The sequence below is a fragment of the Sinohyriopsis cumingii genome, chromosome 1 (assembly GCF_028554795.1).
Source record: "Sinohyriopsis cumingii isolate HCF-2022 chromosome 1, ASM2855479v2, whole genome shotgun sequence".
NCBI lineage: Eukaryota > Metazoa > Mollusca > Bivalvia > Unionida > Unionidae > Sinohyriopsis > Sinohyriopsis cumingii.
Genome location: NC_142961.1, coordinates 133,887,632 through 133,906,015, shown reverse-complemented (window position 1 = coordinate 133,906,015; position 18,384 = coordinate 133,887,632). Strand labels below are relative to the sequence as shown.

Genomic DNA, 18,384 nt, shown 5'->3' with positions numbered 1-18,384 from the left:
CTGATGGCAGATCTGGGTCTATGACTATTTGCGGATCTGGGTCTGTGACTATTTGCAGTTGGCACTACTCTGTACAGTAGTGAATATGGTACACAGTGTGGCACACCAATAAAATATATCTTCTATCATTTAAATTAAAATATATTCTTCATCATTTAAATCATGACATAAATTTATGAAAGGTTTCACAGCGAGATAGTTCGTCCACAATGATCACCTGTGAGTGTCAGCAGGAAATCTTTATTGCAGATCTATGAAAAGCTGATGTTCTATTTTTTTTTCTTTTAGGAATGTTAGTATACTCCGCTTATTCTTATCTGTTGTCATCGGGGGTTTAGCATTAATAGATTATATCTACACTGACATGGACACAGCATAAATCTACAATCTGACACAAGCGATAAATAAAAAAAATTTAAGTTTTATTCTGCGAGATGGCCAAAACTTGTAGAATGTTGTCAAAGCCATTAATATTAGTTGAAGTGAACAATGCATATGCTGGAGATATTTGAGAAGGCGGACAATACATAACATCGTATACAATAAGAATTGGAAAAACAGTCTGACAAGCACATATGAGGAATCAATTCACAGGAAAATTGTTTTACAGTTCCAACCTTTCCTGACTGGTACTTTTTATACTGGCTTCAAAGTCTGGTCCAGTTGCAAACAGTCTAGACACTGACCCATCATTGCATATGTGCTGGCAGATCATGGTCTCTGTTGTTCTACTGATTACTCCTAATAAACTGCATAGACCAAGATCTGCCGGCACATTACAAGATGACAGATCTGGGTCTGTGCAGATTGCAGTTAGGCTTAACTTACAAGCAAGTTTATATGGTACATGCAGACAGACTTTTGTTGATAGTAAACAATTATAATAAACTTGCATCACCAGTGAACAAGAAAGTTTATTTCTTAATTTTTTTTGTTGCTTTTTGTTATGTAATGAATAAATGTCAGTGATTACCCAGTGGCATATCTAAAAGGGTTTGGAAGATTCGTTTTGATTGCCCAGTAGCACATCTAAAAGGGTTTGGAAGATTCGTTTTGATTGCCCAGTAGCACATCCTGAAGGGGTTTGGAAGATTCAGTTAGGCCTGTTTCCATTTTCAGTTACAACAGTACAGCTGCTAGTGAGAAAGTTGGCCATTTAAACACACTAAACAGCTGTTTTCTCATAATCAAAACATGGTAGGGAAATTCAAACATGGCTACTGCCATTACATTTGGTATAATCTTTTGCAGACTGTCCTGAGCAACAAATGTTGCCACATGAAATATCATATCACTAATTACAAGTACAGAGAATTATCATGTAACGTAGCAACAAGGTCTTTTTACAGAAAGTGTATATATTGAAAATTATTGTTGCTGCTTTTAGTTATTTCTTTTTGTCATCATTTTTTTTTGGGGAGGGGGGCTATTGCTTGTATGACATTTTAGCTTTTACTTTTTTTTATATGCTTTTTCATAATCTTACTGATATATTTGAAAAATAATTTTACTTCTATTTTTGCTTTACTTCTATTTTCAGTTAAGAATATTAAACAAAGTGCCCAGGCTATGAATCCGTCTAATTACCTTAGTTATGCACCAAATTTCAACCAATCAGGACAGGGTTTTCCATATGGTGAGTAATTTAAAACAATTGCATTCCTTTTGATTTTTTAATTTACAAAGATCAGAAATGTTGTAATGTACCTTCCCACAAAATTTAATTTCTTTTTGTCTTCAATGATTGATTCATATTCCTATTAGGTTCGAATGCACTTTTGCTACAATTAAGTGTTTTCATAATGTAATTACTCACTAGACGAGTACATATGGCCATCACTGGCAATTGCTGGTCGTACCAGATAAACATCTTTAAACCATAAAAATTGTCTTCTTAGCCTTACCACTAGGTGTCAGAAACAAGACAGGACCAGTGGCCTTTGTTTATTACAATATTTGCGAATATTTACTTTTTTGACATAGTTGTTGGAGTTTTTTAAAATTCAGTTTCACAAATGTTTGTTGTTTTTTTTTGAAGGTACAGCAATTAATGAAATATGTGATTTAAATCATAGTCATATTTGTTTCTGTAAACTGTACTTCAAAGTCAGCCTTTTTAATGCATGAGAGACCAGTCTTTTCAACGTAACTTAGAGTCATTAAACTTTATAATGAAGGTCTCAGTTTTTGAAAAAGTTGTCTTCTACAAGTGTTTAGTTTTTATTAAAGATGGATGCCAATTCAAGGTTGTACCTTCTGGTTCCTGAGTAGACATTTTTGTTTTCCAAAATTGAAGGGTAACTATTGCCCATATAATGATTGAAGTGTAACTATTGCCCATATCATGATTAAAGAGTAACTATTGCCCATATCATGATTAAAGAGTAACTATTGCCCATATCATAATTAAAGAGTAACTATTGCCCATATCATGATATCACAATTCCTCTTTTATCAAATAGAGATGAATCCCTTGCATCTAAAATGTTGTCTTAAAAATAAACAATATTCATCCTGAAATCCAGATGTCGAATTCCTGTATTATATGGTTGTAGTGTTCACATCACGTTAATACAGTGTTGGATGGATAGTAGTAACATTATTTTTGTTAATTATTTTTTTCTTTGTGTGCTAACAAAATTATAACAGTTTTAGTTATATCTTGAATAAATGAGGCAAACCATGGCCATGCAAAACTGTGGAATTGGTTTGATGAATTAATTTTAATTGTGACATTAAAAATGACTACATCATTGTTGTGAGATAAATGGATTTTGGGTGTAATCAGAGTGTAATCAGAGTACTGGTATGCCTTTCCTTTTTAGGTGCAGGTCCCTTCACATCACCCAACACCACAAGTACATCTTCATCATACAGTCAACCGGTAAGTCAGCACACATGCTTACCTTTGTTTACCTTTACTCTTGATACCATTCTCTACTCAGACAGAAGGGAGAAAAAAAATCAGCTCATTCAGACTATTGGTGAGTGGTACAGATGAGCAACTATTTTCTAACAAAATACCAAGAAACTATGGTTGCAGGACAATTAGCAATTTTAATATTTTTAGAGACATGTTTATTAATTTGATGTGAAGAGTAAGAATAATCTTTGACTATGATCGGCTAAACATTCATTCATAATAGTATAGCAGTACCAGACCTGCCAACTCTTACGATTTTGACGCAAGTCTTAAGAAAATTACATTTCAAATACGAACTTGTAGCATACAAGCAAGAACTGCAGAAAAGTTTTAGTTGCCGAAAAATCCAGATAATCGGTTCATCCATGTTTGATATGGATCCAGGTTTCATTTTATGATTAGTGAAATAAGTCGGAGAACCAGACTAACTTTACAGCAGCACCCCAGATGCTTTAAACTGCACCTATTTGTTCATGCAATGGGTCTGCATGATCAAACTGTTGATTATAAAAAAAATTAAATGGTGTCCAGAAAGTGATGCTTGTTAAGACGAAAGGGAAAATAAGCTTCTAAAAAAGTGTTAATAATTAACACAGAAGAATAAAAAGAAGTATTTAGATTCTTGTGAATAAAAGCTGGAAAGGACTCAGTTACATTTATTGGACATCATGTGCCAATTTGAGTATGTCTCGTGGCGAGAGATATGATTGCCTGTTGTCATTTGAAATGGAGAATGAATTTTCAAGAATTAGGTCAAGGTGAGAGATAGCAACAAGCCATTGAGTTGCATTAGGTTTGGAACTAAAGTTTGTGCAACTGTACAAGTGGTAAATAAAGTCTACTTCTCTCCACAATTATCCCTATAACAACATCCACAATTACCTCTATTACAACATCCACAATTATTTCTATAACAACATCCACAATTATCAGTAGGGGGCCCTGAGTGGTCTAAAGCACTCACCATTCCGGATCACTGCCATCTCACCTCTGTCTGTGTGGGTTCGAGCCCAAGGCTCGGCTAGCGTGGATACATGGGAAAGCCTGCCAGTAGCTTCTCGTGGGTCGGTGGTTCTTCCCTAGGTTTTCCAGGGTTCTTCCTCCACCAGTTATACTGGCCGCCATGTATAGCCTATCTTGTGCTGAAAAATGGCGTTAAACCCTAGAACAACAATAACAACAATTATCAATACAACAACATCCACAATTATCTATATAACAATGTTTTCTGTCTGCTATCTCTCTGTCTGAAAAAAAATAAAAACAATTTAAAGCTTTTAAATCTGTCAAGATAAACAAAATCATTGTATCTTATAGATGAAACTTGTATATGTACGGTCCACATATGGTGGTCGGAATTACACATATCAAAGGTCGGAATAAGCTACAACATGGTCGGATTTACCCCCTGCGTATATAGTCATAATAAAATCATTTTTCAGTAAGAACTCAAATTATATGCTTTTTGAATAATGGAACTTGCTGCAAGAAGCCTGATTGACTGCTTTCCCGTATTGGTTTTAGGTACACAGTAGTCAGCTTCATTGATGAAGTTGTCGATCTCAGTCATTGACTTCAGTGGTCGGATTACCCTACGTTTTCCAGCTTTACAGTAGCAATTATTGATATTTTGTTGCACCTTACTGGTCAGTCTTAAGGAACAAAAGTCAACTGTCTTACTGAGATGGACTCGCCAGGGTTGGCAGGTCTGCAGTACAAAGTTTGGAAATTCACTTACCCAACTCAAAAAAAGCAAGAGAACATTTCTGATGGGTCATTCTTTCCAGTTTATCAAGTGCTGATTCAGTGCTGACTAGTTTTTCTTTATAATGGAAAAGATATTCTGCCAAGAATATTTTCAACATTGTTCTTTGAAACTCGGCACTTTCTCCTCAAAGATGGTTTTATATTTGTTTTCATCATGCTTGTAAAAGGGTTTTAGTCTCACTCTTCAATACTAATCCAAATGTATCAGAAGGAATATCGACTGAATTTGGTTGTCCATTACATACAGTTTGCATCGGAATGGTCACAAAGTTGCAGAATCGAGTTCATTATCATCATCGAATTCAGGGCAAGTTATATATTTTAGTACTTGACTAATGGAGCTAGGGTAGGGGTCTGCAACGTATTTTGCATAGCGTGCCACTTTTTTCTAGATTAATTACAAAAAGAATGAGTGCATGCCACCAGTAAAAGAGTAACACTGTTAAAATAAAGATTTTTGGCTGCCCTTTGCTGTCCACACAAAACCTCTTGACATGCCACCTTGTGGCATTTGTGTCATAGTTTGCCCCCCCCCCGAGCTAGAGGATTATTTTTTAGATTTTTCAAACCCATGCAGTGTACTACAACAAAAGTACAAAGACTGTGTTATACCACTTGTATAGTGGTTTGGTCAGGAGTATAAAAAAAAAAACCAGTTGGGTGGGGTGTAATATCAATTCAGTATTGACAAAGAATTTTTAAAATTGACCAGATGCCAAAATGATCGACATAATTGTTACAGATACAGTTTGGGTAAGTAAATATACTTTGTGACTCCATGGATTTTGCAGTCACGGAACTCCATCTGCATTTAACAAAATTAAATGAAAGTTCTTTTCATTTACTTGACATTTTTTCCAAAATTTATCCATCATGTCTTATTCTTTCTGACCATAAATATTTTCACCAAAATATCATAAATAGAGTCTGGATTTTTATATAAAAAATAGTGAATTTTATGGCTATTTTGAGCTTTACAAAATTATTGCTTCTGGCTGACACACCCCACCTCCCCACCCCCACCCCATCATACCATGGAAAAATTAGTAAATAACATCTTAGAATGCGAGAATATTAACTTTTAATTTGTTTACAATACTGATGAAGGAGATGATCTGATTATCATAAATAATTATATCAATTCTGGCATAGCTTGTGCCAATATATCTGGGAAAGTTAAGATCTCATCTGCTACCCACAATGCATGTTCACACTCAGGCTGTTTTTTTCAGTCAGATTTTGTCTTCATCAGATGTAACAGTTATAGTAATTGGATTTGATACTATCAATTTGAAATGGTCTCAAAATTTTTATCACAAACTTTGTCCACCTACTTTTAATATATAAATGTATAGGTACCTGTGCCTTTAGGGCTTTTCACTGGAAGCTTTTTTCATGATTATATGGGAGACATTTATTGCTATGCTTGTCAAGTTTTTGCTGGGCTATGACTATAAATTGGGACCTGGCTGTCACCCTATTCACTCCTTTGCTTCCAACTATCCAGATTGGGTTTCATAGGAAAACAGGTGATTGGAGATAAACATTATGCTCTTTTTGTTTGCTTAGGAAAAAACCCATCTTCATCGCTTTTCTATGACAGAATCTCTCATAAGAATGATGCATGTCAACATAAACTGGAGAGTTTTAATTTATATCTATTAAACAGAAAGAACACCTGGTCTTACTTAGTTGATTTTTTATATTGGTCATAGTATGTACTGTATTCACTGCTGAGAAGTTTCTTTCATAAATTCCATATAGCTGATAGCTAATTGCTCTGAAATAGAAGCTTAAAATAACTTGATGGGCTTTCAGTGACACATTTAATTCTTCATTACATGCCTGGTAGGTACAATTACATTTTGTACCTTTATATGTTTTTTCTTTGCCAAAATGTTGCTTGTAGTATTTGACAGTGAAGGATATCATGCACATGGCTTTAATCCTTGACAAGAAATATTTGTGATTCTTCCCACATCGTTGAGAATGGGGTATTAAAATTAATTGGTTCACTTTTCTGAATGGAGACTAAACCTGTACATGTATGAGAAAATGTACTTTTACATAGAAAAGAAGTGATACAGTTCACGGATACTTACAGATGAACCCATTCCTGTTGAGTGCATCAGATTCCACCCAGAGAGACAATTTTATTTTAATAAACTATATTAGTAATCTTCTTGATAATGTACGACCCATGAAAATCATAGGACTTTTTAAAGAATTAAAGATTATATAGTACATTTTAAGGATTCTACTTCATTTTTTTAAAACTATAATTTGTTTGCATATCTTTCACAGAATTTTAGCATCTTCACCTTTTATTTTTTAAAGGTCATTGCCATACTAACTAAATGATATTTTGTTCTGCTATTTATATGGACATATTTGTATGATTGTATGTATTTGTAGGATTGTATGTATTTGTATGTATATGTAGGATTGTATGTATTTGTATGTATATGTAGGATTGTATGTATTTGTATGTATATGTAGGATTGTATGTATTTGTATGTATTTGTAGGATTGTATGTATTTGTATGTATATGTAGGATTGTATGTATTTGTTTGTATATGTAGGATTGTATGTATTTGTAGGATTGTATGTATTGTATGTATATGTAGGATTGTATGTATTTGTATGTATATGTAGGATTGTATGTATTTGTAGGATTGTATGTATTTGTATTTATTTGTAGGATTGTATGTATTTGTAGGATTGTATGTATTTGTATTTATTTGTAGGATTGTATGTATTTGTAGGATTGTATGTATTTGTATTTATTTGTAGGATTGTATGTATTTGTTGACTTATTTGGATTTGTATATATTTAGATGTTTTGTTGTGTCAATACGTTAGCTAAGTACTACTTATATTTGCCACTTGTAATCTTTTCAAGATCTTGTCCTTTTGCGAATTTGATCAACCTGATATAATTTATGTTGGAGAGAAAATATACACATACATACATACATACATACATACATACATACATACATACATACATACATACATACATGCACACATACACACACACACACACACACACACACATAGTGTTATACATTTTTGGCCTACATTCTTGAACCAACCAAACTTAAAACACAAAATATTTACAGATGCCATTTTGAAAATCTTTATTTCTACTCCTGCTTTGAATGTGATATCTTGAAAATATTGTTATCTCTACTCTACCATCTGGATGGATATATCAACATGGGGTTTTGGAAAAAAAATCAAAATTGTGGTAGTTGTACTTCCATCATGGCGGCCATGATGTCTTTAAAGTTTTGTCACTACTCCCTCCGAATGGATGATCATTATGACAGTTTTTACCAAAACACTTACAATGATGTCCGCATGGTTCTAAATGAAAATGGTGCTGAGCTGAATCAAATATGTGTAGCACAGCAGCTAATTTGAAAATCTTGTTATTGCGGAAGAATATCTTAAATGGTTTCAACACTTGACAGTAGAGTGTTAATCCCTTTGAGGGGCTCTTGTTTCAGAATAGATTATCAAGTTGTTTAATATTGACTGATTTACAGTGGACCTTTTCATATCATTGTCAGTTTCAAATCCAGGCTTTACCAAGCTGTATGTAGAATGATATCATTACATTACTTGAAACATTTTTTTACGGAAATCCTTGACAAGTGTGACCCAATATTCTTAGGATCTTAATTTTTTTTCCTTTTTCCTTTTTTATATACCTGTTTTAACTTCATTATATATTTTATCTCATTTTGCTTCATGTATGTGCATTATTTTATAAGTATAATTTAAAAACTTGCCTTTTAATCAGCACCATATAGCCAACATTGTGCTGATGTGCTGTTGAATCCTGTGTATGCATACGTATATGAAGAGCATGCACAAGCTGAGAAATAATTGTGATTACTAGGTATGACCATTGGTATGGTCACTTTTCCTGCCAGCAGTGCCATGGCTTATAACTGAAGTGGTCAATAGTACTTCTATAAATATCCATCAGCTGTACGTCTAGTTCATATGATTGATAGCGGAAATGGAAAAATGTTGGTATTAAGACGGTGATAAAATTGGCAGGAAAATTGATTAAACCATTGCACATGCATCTTATCATTTAAGAAAAAATGTATCTTTCCTTGACCCCAAATTGTGTACTGGAGTATGCCTTACAGTGACTACTCCAGTGGCGTAAGTGGCTAGAGCATTCTACTTTTATGTGGGAGGTCACAGGTTTGAAACCTGGCCAAGTCATAGCAGAGATGTATACAAATGGTATTATCAGCTGCCTCGCTTGACACTCAGCATTAAGAGGTTATTGTTAGAACTGGTCAGTCTGTGACCGGATGGGACATGATTCTACATAACCGTGGTAAGATGCCCCAGAGCTAGATGTAACTATTAACTGCCACACTGCAGACATTGTAGCAAAATGACTAAATTTGCTAAAGTTTTCTCTCATATCACTGTCCATTATGTAGTATACTGCTGTCCATTATGTAGTGTACTGCTGCTGTCCATTATGTAGCATACTGCTGTCCATTATGTATTATGTCCATTATGTAGTATACTGCTGTCCATTATGTTGTATACTGCTGTACATTATGTAGTATAATGCCTTATAATGAGAGTGCCTTACAGTGAAGTACATCATTCATATAATTTTACTGCTTTGTAATTTGTGAACCTTACAAAAGGAGGAATTGTATTATAATAAGGATCTTACAAAGAGGGTGTTCTTTATATATTTGACATTTTTTCTAACTTCACATATTCCAGTTACTTTTGACATTGTTTTTGTAGACTTCATTTATTCCAATTATTTTTTTGTTATTTTTTTACATTATTTTTTATGCTACTTTTTTTGGACTTCACATTTTCAAATTATTTTTTACATTGATTTTATGGCTTTCATTTAGTCCAATTTATTTTGACATTGCAATCAGTCAGTTAACAATAAAGAAAATTAGCAAAATGGTTCTGATACAAGGGGCATGAAATTATATTTTTAGAGTGTATGTTTTTATTTTTAAACTTGAAATAAATTCACAAAAACTTTCGTACCTAACATAAAAAAAATTGAAGTGCCAAATTTAAACATCGTAATTATCCTGAAGAATGCAGCTGTGCCAACAAGACAGTATTAATGAGTTCTCCCCTTCCGATTTTCCATTTTTTTTAAAATAATGTGCAACAAATTTCCTCATTTGCAAAATCTAATTTTATTGCAAGACATAGCAAAGAGAATGATGGTGTGAGATGATAGTATTAGGTGAAGGCAAACAGTTTTGTAAATTATTGACCATCTACAACAAAAATTTGTATATTCTAAGCATAATACATGTATTAATATAAATAGCATCATCTGAAATTGGGTTTAACAGATTCCATACCATTTGAGCTCCCACAGCTCACCTTAGGTGGTTATAATTCTATGCTATAACACTGTTTATGGAATTGTAATGGTTTAGTTTTAGACACGTAACCAAATGGTCATAGTTCCAAATCCTTCTCCAACCAGTTTCGGTAATTGCTATGTTGTGTCCACAGACAAAGCACTTTAATTCCATTACATCAGCACGAAATAGTCATTGATGTGCTGCTGTGCCATTAAACAGCATTATAGAGAGTGAGTACTATAGTGCACTTGCAGCTCAAGGTGTACACTTTTTGCCTAAAATCAGGTTAAGGTATACACTACTTAAAATCAGGTCAAGGTGTACACTTTTTACCTTACCCAATAGGATACTTTAAATTTACCCAGTAGGATACCATTACCTTACCCAACAGGATACCTTTACATTACCCATTAGGATACCTTTACCGTACCCAATAGGATACCTTTACCTTACCCAGTAGGATACCTTTACCTTACCCATTAGGATACTTTTAATTTACTCAGTAGGATACCATTACCTTACCCAGTAGGATACCTTTACCTTACCCAACAGGATACTTTTAATTTACCGAATAGGATACCATTACCTTACCCAGTAGGATACCTTTACATTACCCAGTAGGATACCTTTACCTTACTTAGCAGGATACCTTCACCTTACCCAGTAGGATACTTTTAATTTACCGAATAGGATACCATTACCTTACCCAGTAGGATACCTTTACCTTACTTAGCAGGATACCTTCACCTTACCCAGTAGGATACTTTTAATTTACCGAATAGGATACCATTACCTTACCCAGTAGGATACCTTTACCTTACCCAGTAGGATACCTTTACCTTACTTAGCAGGATACCTTCACCTTACCCAGTAGGATACTTTTAATTTACCGAATAGGATACCATTACCTTACCCAGTAGGATACCTTTACCTTACCCAGCAGGATACCTTTATCTTACCCAGCAGGATACCTTTACCTTACCCAATAGGATACCTTTACCTTACCCAGTAGGATACCTTTACCTTACCCAGCAGGATACCTTTATCTTACCCAGCAGGATACCTTTACCTTACCCAATAGGATACCTTTACCTTACCCAGTAGGGTACCTTTACCTTACCCAGTAGGATACCTTTACCTTGTAGGGTACGTTTACCCAAAGATCTTAAGCAGACAATGTCACCATATTGCTGTAGACTGTTAAATAGTAAACAGTAACAGTATCCAAATTATAATTTAAGTCACCGGTTTTCTTAGTACATGTGATTTTAAATAATTATGCAGAATGATATATCTCTGGTGCAAAATAGTTTTATATAAAGATTTTCACTCGGTGAATTTTAATGGGTGTAGTCATGTTTCTAATAACATTATCAAAACTGTTATCTATTATGGATATTCAGCTGTCTCCAGATAAGAAGAGGAAGATTTCTTCTTTCAAATTGTCCTGCAGTGAGAATTTTTTTTAACTATATACGACACGAGTAGAAGTTTTCTTACTTGATAAATTGACCAAGCAAATAAAAAAAATTGTTTCCTTTACAGACTCTAAGGTTTGATTTTTTTTTATATTTTTTAAAAAAAAAATTTTTTCTTAAAATATGAACTGTAAATTCTTGGTTAGTTTTGAGCATCAAAACAACACCCTACCAACTGAGATATTGTGGCTTCCTTACAAATGATGAATAAGCAGGACAGTAGAGGTTCCACATGCACACGTCACAATGTCTCATGCATAGTAACAGGTTATGTAAATGAAACTCAGTGAGACCTTTCAGGTTATGCATTAGATAGATCATAAATGTACATGATGCAGCAGATTGTCCACTTAAAATGGACATTTCTCTTTTTGACGTATAAAGTTTAAAAATTCAAAGAATATGATTTTACCAGTGAACTGCTATTCTTTTCTTATCTCTGACAAACTCTCAAATACAAAGACTTGGCCTGACTATTTCTCTAAATAATGTGGAAAAGCAGACATCATTGTATAGTATCAGAAGTTGGACGGATGCTCCAATGGATAGTTTTTCATGAGTCACATTTTTATGTATTAAAGTACTATGGACATTAGTGAAAACTAAGTCACTTTAATAACCTATATTTCCTGGTTCATTGAAAACTGTTTTGTACTGAGCTCAGTTTATTTAGGTTAGGTGTGCATATAGGTAATTGGTTGCATGTAGGTATTGGGTTTGCATGTAGGTAATTGAGGTTGCATGTAGGTTATTTGGTTTGCATGTAGGTAATTGGGTTTGCATGTAGGTAATTTGTTTTGCATTTTAGGTAATTATCCAGGACGCTATTGCTTTTGAATGACATAAATTTAGCTTTCTGATTCAGAGGAATTTTAAAGATCTACAAGGATTGCTATTCCATGAACAACAAAAGTTAATTATTACTGCAATTAATGGTTTTCTCAATGATTCTTATGTAGAGAGAGAAATAAATGTATGTTTTTACTTTGCAACCCACTGTGTCATCTGGATTTATGATTTCTCTTTGCATAAGGTACCGTGACATAATGCGATGCATGCTGACTATTGATATCAAAGATAATAATTGTGATGCTTGTGTGTTTTCAGACAATCGATAGTTACTACAATCCATACAACCCTGTAGCAGCTGCCGGTGCCTATGGTTATTCTTCTCCATATTCGTATCTTCCAACTACAACAGCATCAGGGTCCACTTCAGTGCCTTCATCACAGACATATGTTCTTGACCTCCCACCGGCTACCAATGGGGCAGATTCAAGAGGTAATTGGATTTTGAGTATTACAATTTTTACTTCCGACAAAGTAATGCCATCTTCCACAAACATTTCTGATGCAGTGCTCGGAATCCGTCATTTTACTTTTGCTGATTACGGTAAAAGTCTATGTGTAGCATACTGTGCATTGGATCGACGTTTTCCTAAGGGTAGATCTTGCTATTAATATTAATGGGATCCTTATAAATGGGTTAGTGTTACACTGGGATGGCTTACAGTAAGGGAAAACTATATAACTTCGTTGTGTATAATTTTTGATACACTTTGTAATTTAGTACACAGTCTAGCAAATCCTAATTTTTTGGTTTGTCATCCAATCTTTTTTTTTTTACGCACAACTTTGAATTCTTATATTTTTCATAGCAGGCTCTTTTGTTTCAATGCAGGTCAGTGTTCAAAGTTCATAAGAGAATTAGGGTTTCAGACTACCAATAATGGAAGCTTGTACAAAAATTAAATTTGTTTGAAATATTGCAAAATAAATGAAAAACGCTTTAATATAAGAAAGTAAAATCATGTCTAAGAAATATAAGTTGTCTGCCAATTTGGACTGGTTTGCTGTGTAATAATGTACTTTTATTGGTTTAACTTGTGTTGCCCAGGTTATTGTAGTTTGACCAGAGTATTTTAGTTTAATTTCATTGAGTTGCTTGTTTCTTATGGCCATAAGCTTTTCGACCCACAAGATCAAATTAGTTTTCTTAATTTTACAAACACCCACTCTGTAAACAGTTTCCCCAGATCATAAAAATCCTATTAAGGCTTCAACATTTTCCATATAAAGAATTTGTCTAGGTTCTTGATTAAACAGTGTGCTTCTCTTCCTGCCTTTGACATTAATATGGACAGATTTATTGGCACAGGGCAGACCTCTAATTTTCTCCTGATTTTGGAATCCAAATAAATTTCAGGCTATGAAAGAACTCCTCACATGCAAGGGACATGGATGCCCCCTCCTCAGGGCATTTAGGGGCACAGTCAAAAGAGTTAAACTCAATAAATTTCAGTGTCCCTGTGCTTGAGCATAATTGGTCTTTGCAGGGGTCATGACCTGACAGGTTGACCCCAATCTGACTGACCAGTACTTCCCAGGGTTCTTGCATCCATAAGGTAGGGAGAGAGTTAATAAGGCTTTTTTTATTGAGTTTAAGTTGATGTATTTTTCCAAATTCACAAGACAGTACAAACAAGGACATTTGTAAGGAGTGGAGGAGATGAATTATATATTTTGTGAAGGAAGCCATGGTGGTCTGATAAGGTCATAGTGGCACCATGCTGCACATTACACTGTGGTTCATTAACATTAGAAGAGACTGAATGAAAATGTAGTTTATTTTGGAGATCTTTTTTAAATATTTAAGAAATTTATATTCGTATCAATAATGTTCATAATAATAAAAATTTACTTAAAAAAGATGAATGTATGTACGTGTTGAACTTCCTGTTTGCCAGAGTTCAAAATACTAAAGATATATTTTTTAAGTTATTCTTCTGATATACACTGCACTTAAAGCTGATAGTTTTTAGTACAAAATTTTAATTAACATACAAGTTTAGTTTTGTCACTAATTTTGCAAGAACATTTTACATAAAAATGGCAGTATATCTATACAATAGGTATGTTTTCAAGGGGTGACTGAAAGTTGCAAAACAAACTATGTAAACAGAGTTCATTAATTAAAATTCTGATGTGGAGGATGACCTTAATTTACAATCACATACAAGACAATAACTGCCAAGTACACTGATGACTAACTGACATTGATTTGGCAGTTAATTAATATGCAGAGAAGTAATTCTTGACCAGATATGGACTCCATATTCAAATTAACCTTTGACATGATAATGAACACCCATATCAGGTGAATCTTTTACATTATATTGACAGCTGAATAACTAAACATACCCAGCTGACAGTAAGGAGTTTTTCTTATTCCGTTCTGGAACAATAACAGACTTAATGTAACTACTAAATATTGGCATTAGAAGTAACATTGAAGTCTCAGTACATTCCAATTCCATTAGGTCACTGAGATATTTTACATATATTTACCTGTGTACACATGCACATATACTGTTCCTTCCTTACTGCATTGAGACTGCTCTGGTTGGCCTGAGTGGTTAGAGCATCCATCTCAGATGTGAGAGGTCATGGGTTCGAACCCCAGCTAAGTTGTACGAAAGACTTATAAAAATAGTACTAGCAGCTGCCTTGCTAGTCCTCGGTATTAAGAGGTTAGTGTTAGGACTGGTGTCTGTGTAATGTGACTAAGTGGAACATGATGTTACATGTCTGTAGCATGATGCCTCTGTGATAGACATCGTTATAAACTGCCATACTGTTGACATCGTAGCGATATGACTGAAAAATGTTTAAAGTTACATAAAAATCTAAATCACACACACACACACACACACGCACGCGCGCACACACACACACACACACACACCCCTTCATTTACATATATAAACATCCATCACACACAAAGCTGTCAATAGCATATATTCAGATCTGGCATCTGTTTACATATTTTTAATGAATTTGGCATACCAATTTTATGAAAATACCTTAGCCTTTTACAGGTATTTTTGAACATGCTTTAATTTCACATTTGTAGATCTAACATAGCAGTGATCTGAGTATTGAAAAGTTTATTTAAAATTCACTCGTTTGGTCAAAAGAAGTACATTTGTATCAGTTTTTAGACAAATATAAATGTTGATGAATGTGTATGTGCAAAGGTTATACAGGAAAAGGTAAATATCAGACTGATACGCAGCACACGCAGCATTGGGAAGAGTTCATTTGAGCATTTACATGTATAGTTCACAGGATCTGTGTATTACCTTTACTAACTGATAGGGGAATAAACATGATGCTAGTGTTTTGTACACCTGTGGTTTAATTGCAGTTACGATTAGGTGTCTTCCAGGCAGTAAAATATGTTCATATTAAGCAAAAGAAAAATATACACTATTGCACTGGTTTTAAAATCAAGGTAGGATGGTACTTTGTTTTTTTTAAAGAAAAAACATCATATATGTTATAATTATAATGTACTAAGCACTTCAAATACTGTGCGAAACTGGCTCAGGTAGATGCACAAATCAATATCTTTTTTTATTTATTTATTTATTAATTAATTAATTAATTACCATGGTGATAAAAGTACTAGGGTTGGCATTAAAAAAAAGGGACACTCATCTGACCAGAAACACATATTTTTGTTTTTGGCCATATTTCAGATTACAGGTAGACACTAATATTGTTTGTTTAGGTTACACATTATTTATGTTTATTGCATTTTGAGCAACCACACACTATGTCTGAGCCAGGACAAAATTAGGTTACAGTTTTCATATTTTCTTGACTTGAACTTTGCTACAGTTCATTTCACACCTCTATTATTATTATCACAGAGCTTGCAACTTTTTAGGATGTATTGAGAGGTGGGTCATTTTTTTTTAAATTGACTTTTGGTGTCAAATTTTTTATATAAAAAAAAATAACTTTCCTAGATGTATCAAAAAGTGGGTCTGTTTTTACATGATTTTGCTTTGTCAGAATAAAGTAAACATACATAAACCTTTTATGATGTACTGAAAATTTTAGCTCATTTTTACAGATTTTTTTTGTCTCAAAAAATTCAGCAAAATGTAAACTTTTTATGATGAAAGGTAGGTTTTTGTTTTTATTATCAGTTTCTCTGAGTCATAATTCAATAGATTGCATAAATAGACCCTTTTGAATGTTGCACTTGGAGTTCAGGTTCTGCTGTTTGCTTGGTATCACAGGTGAAGGGGACTCTAGTGTCTCCGGAAACCCTGATTTAGCATCACATTATGCAGTAGCAGATCTGGGTGGGTGCAGTTTGCAATGGGTGGATGCAGCTTGCAATGGGTGGGTCTAGTTTGCAATGGTATGCATTTTGTGCAGGACAAATCACTTTTATCAAATGCCTGCCAATAAGTTTTAAGTTTTTGAATAAGCCAGCCTTGACTTAGGCCATTCTTAATAGTATATAAAACCAAAACTGCCTGGGCATTAAACTATGTCTGCTTCTTTTCAAGTCTTTTAGAGTATATTGGTCATGTTCCTTTGCGTCTATTCCTCAGAATATGGTACATCAAACTTTTACCTTATTTGGAAATATTATCTCCCAGTAATGTGCAGCCTAATTTGAGAGATGGATATTTTGGTGATAAGAAGAAAATTAAATATTATTGTCTGACAGAAGAAAATAATGAGCATAGAGTCATAAACAAGCCAACTCATTTGAGTCAGTGGCCTGATGTATGAGCCCCCAGCCAAGGTAATGCAGTTAGGGTTATTTCACAATAGCAGTCTTGCCTCATCACATTGATGTTTATCTTTAATTATTATAAATGATTGTCAGTGCCAGAGTGAATTGGAAATTCTTGGCAAGCATCAGAACAAGAGACAAAATTATCTTAGAAAGTCTTGTCACATGTTACTGTTACCAGTGTGAAGCCTTGGGATATTCTGCAGCAATTGGAGAATTTTGAATAATAATGTTCAAGACATCAGGTCATTAATACCCTTTTAAGCACAAGTACAGTAAAACACAAGTTATCTGGATTCCTCAAGAGGCATGGATTTTGCATGGATAATGTATCACAGTATGTGAGTCAAACCCTAATACATGCCAGTAACTATGGAGCATCAGAGTGCCATCTCTGGAAGCTTGTCAGACTTCTCTCAAGCTTAATTTCAAACCCATTTCCAGTGTATATCATATACAAAATGATACAGCTGGAACTGCAACATTTTTCGGCTGTTTCATTGCTTTCTCTGGAATGCGCAATTTGTGCGTAAGTGAATAACCCCATCGATATGATCGAATGTGCGACAGTCGCATAATAATTCATTCTTCATGCTAACAAAATCCTGAAATCTGGAATGTTCATTGGTATTCAGGGTACATGATCTTATAAGCACTTGCTTGTTAGATTAAGTGCCAAATTCAAGCATTTTCTTGACATGAACTTGATACAGAGTCAGTGAGATGGGACTCTTATCCATATTAACACTTCCCAAACGTATTTTATCAGCTGCACTTGAAATTTATAATTTTCCAGTGAGCTTTATGCCATTCAGTAAAATCACTGATCTTTTTTTTTTTACATCTGTGAAACATTTGTGATAAAATAGATATTGCAGGCCACTCAGCATCATAACAGTCAAAAAAAAGTAAATTTAAGGATAGATGGTTGAAAGATTGGCTATTGTTCCTTTTTTTGGTGATTAATTAGATGTGATATGTCCTGTGTGCAAGGAGGTGATTAATTAGATGTGATATGTCCTGTGTGCAAGGGGGTGATTAATTAGATGTGATATGTCCTGTGTGCAAGGTGATTAATTAGATGCAGTATGTCCTGTATGCAAGGAGGTGATTAATTAGATGTGATATGTGTGCAAGGAGGTGCTTAATTAGATGTGATATGTCCTGTGTGCAAGGAGGTGATTAATTAGATGTGAGATGTGTGCAAGGAGGTGATTAATTAGATG

General features: G+C 34.1%; 1 protein-coding gene across 5 annotated transcripts in view; it reads left to right on the top strand.

The window, feature by feature from the left end:
* The window catches only part of LOC149807888 (protein phosphatase EYA1-like), a 365,190-nt gene that overhangs the window by 280,656 nt on the left and 66,150 nt on the right, over positions 1 to 18,384 (top strand). For all 5 annotated transcript variants that reach the window (XM_089971692.1, XM_089971683.1, XM_089971677.1 and 2 more), the window contains 3 exons: positions 1,541 to 1,636; positions 2,826 to 2,884; positions 12,667 to 12,841. In XM_089971692.1, the coding sequence (XP_089827818.1) occupies positions 1,541 to 1,636; positions 2,826 to 2,884; positions 12,667 to 12,841 (330 nt within the window). The remainder of the gene's footprint in view (positions 1 to 1,540; positions 1,637 to 2,825; positions 2,885 to 12,666; positions 12,842 to 18,384) is intronic.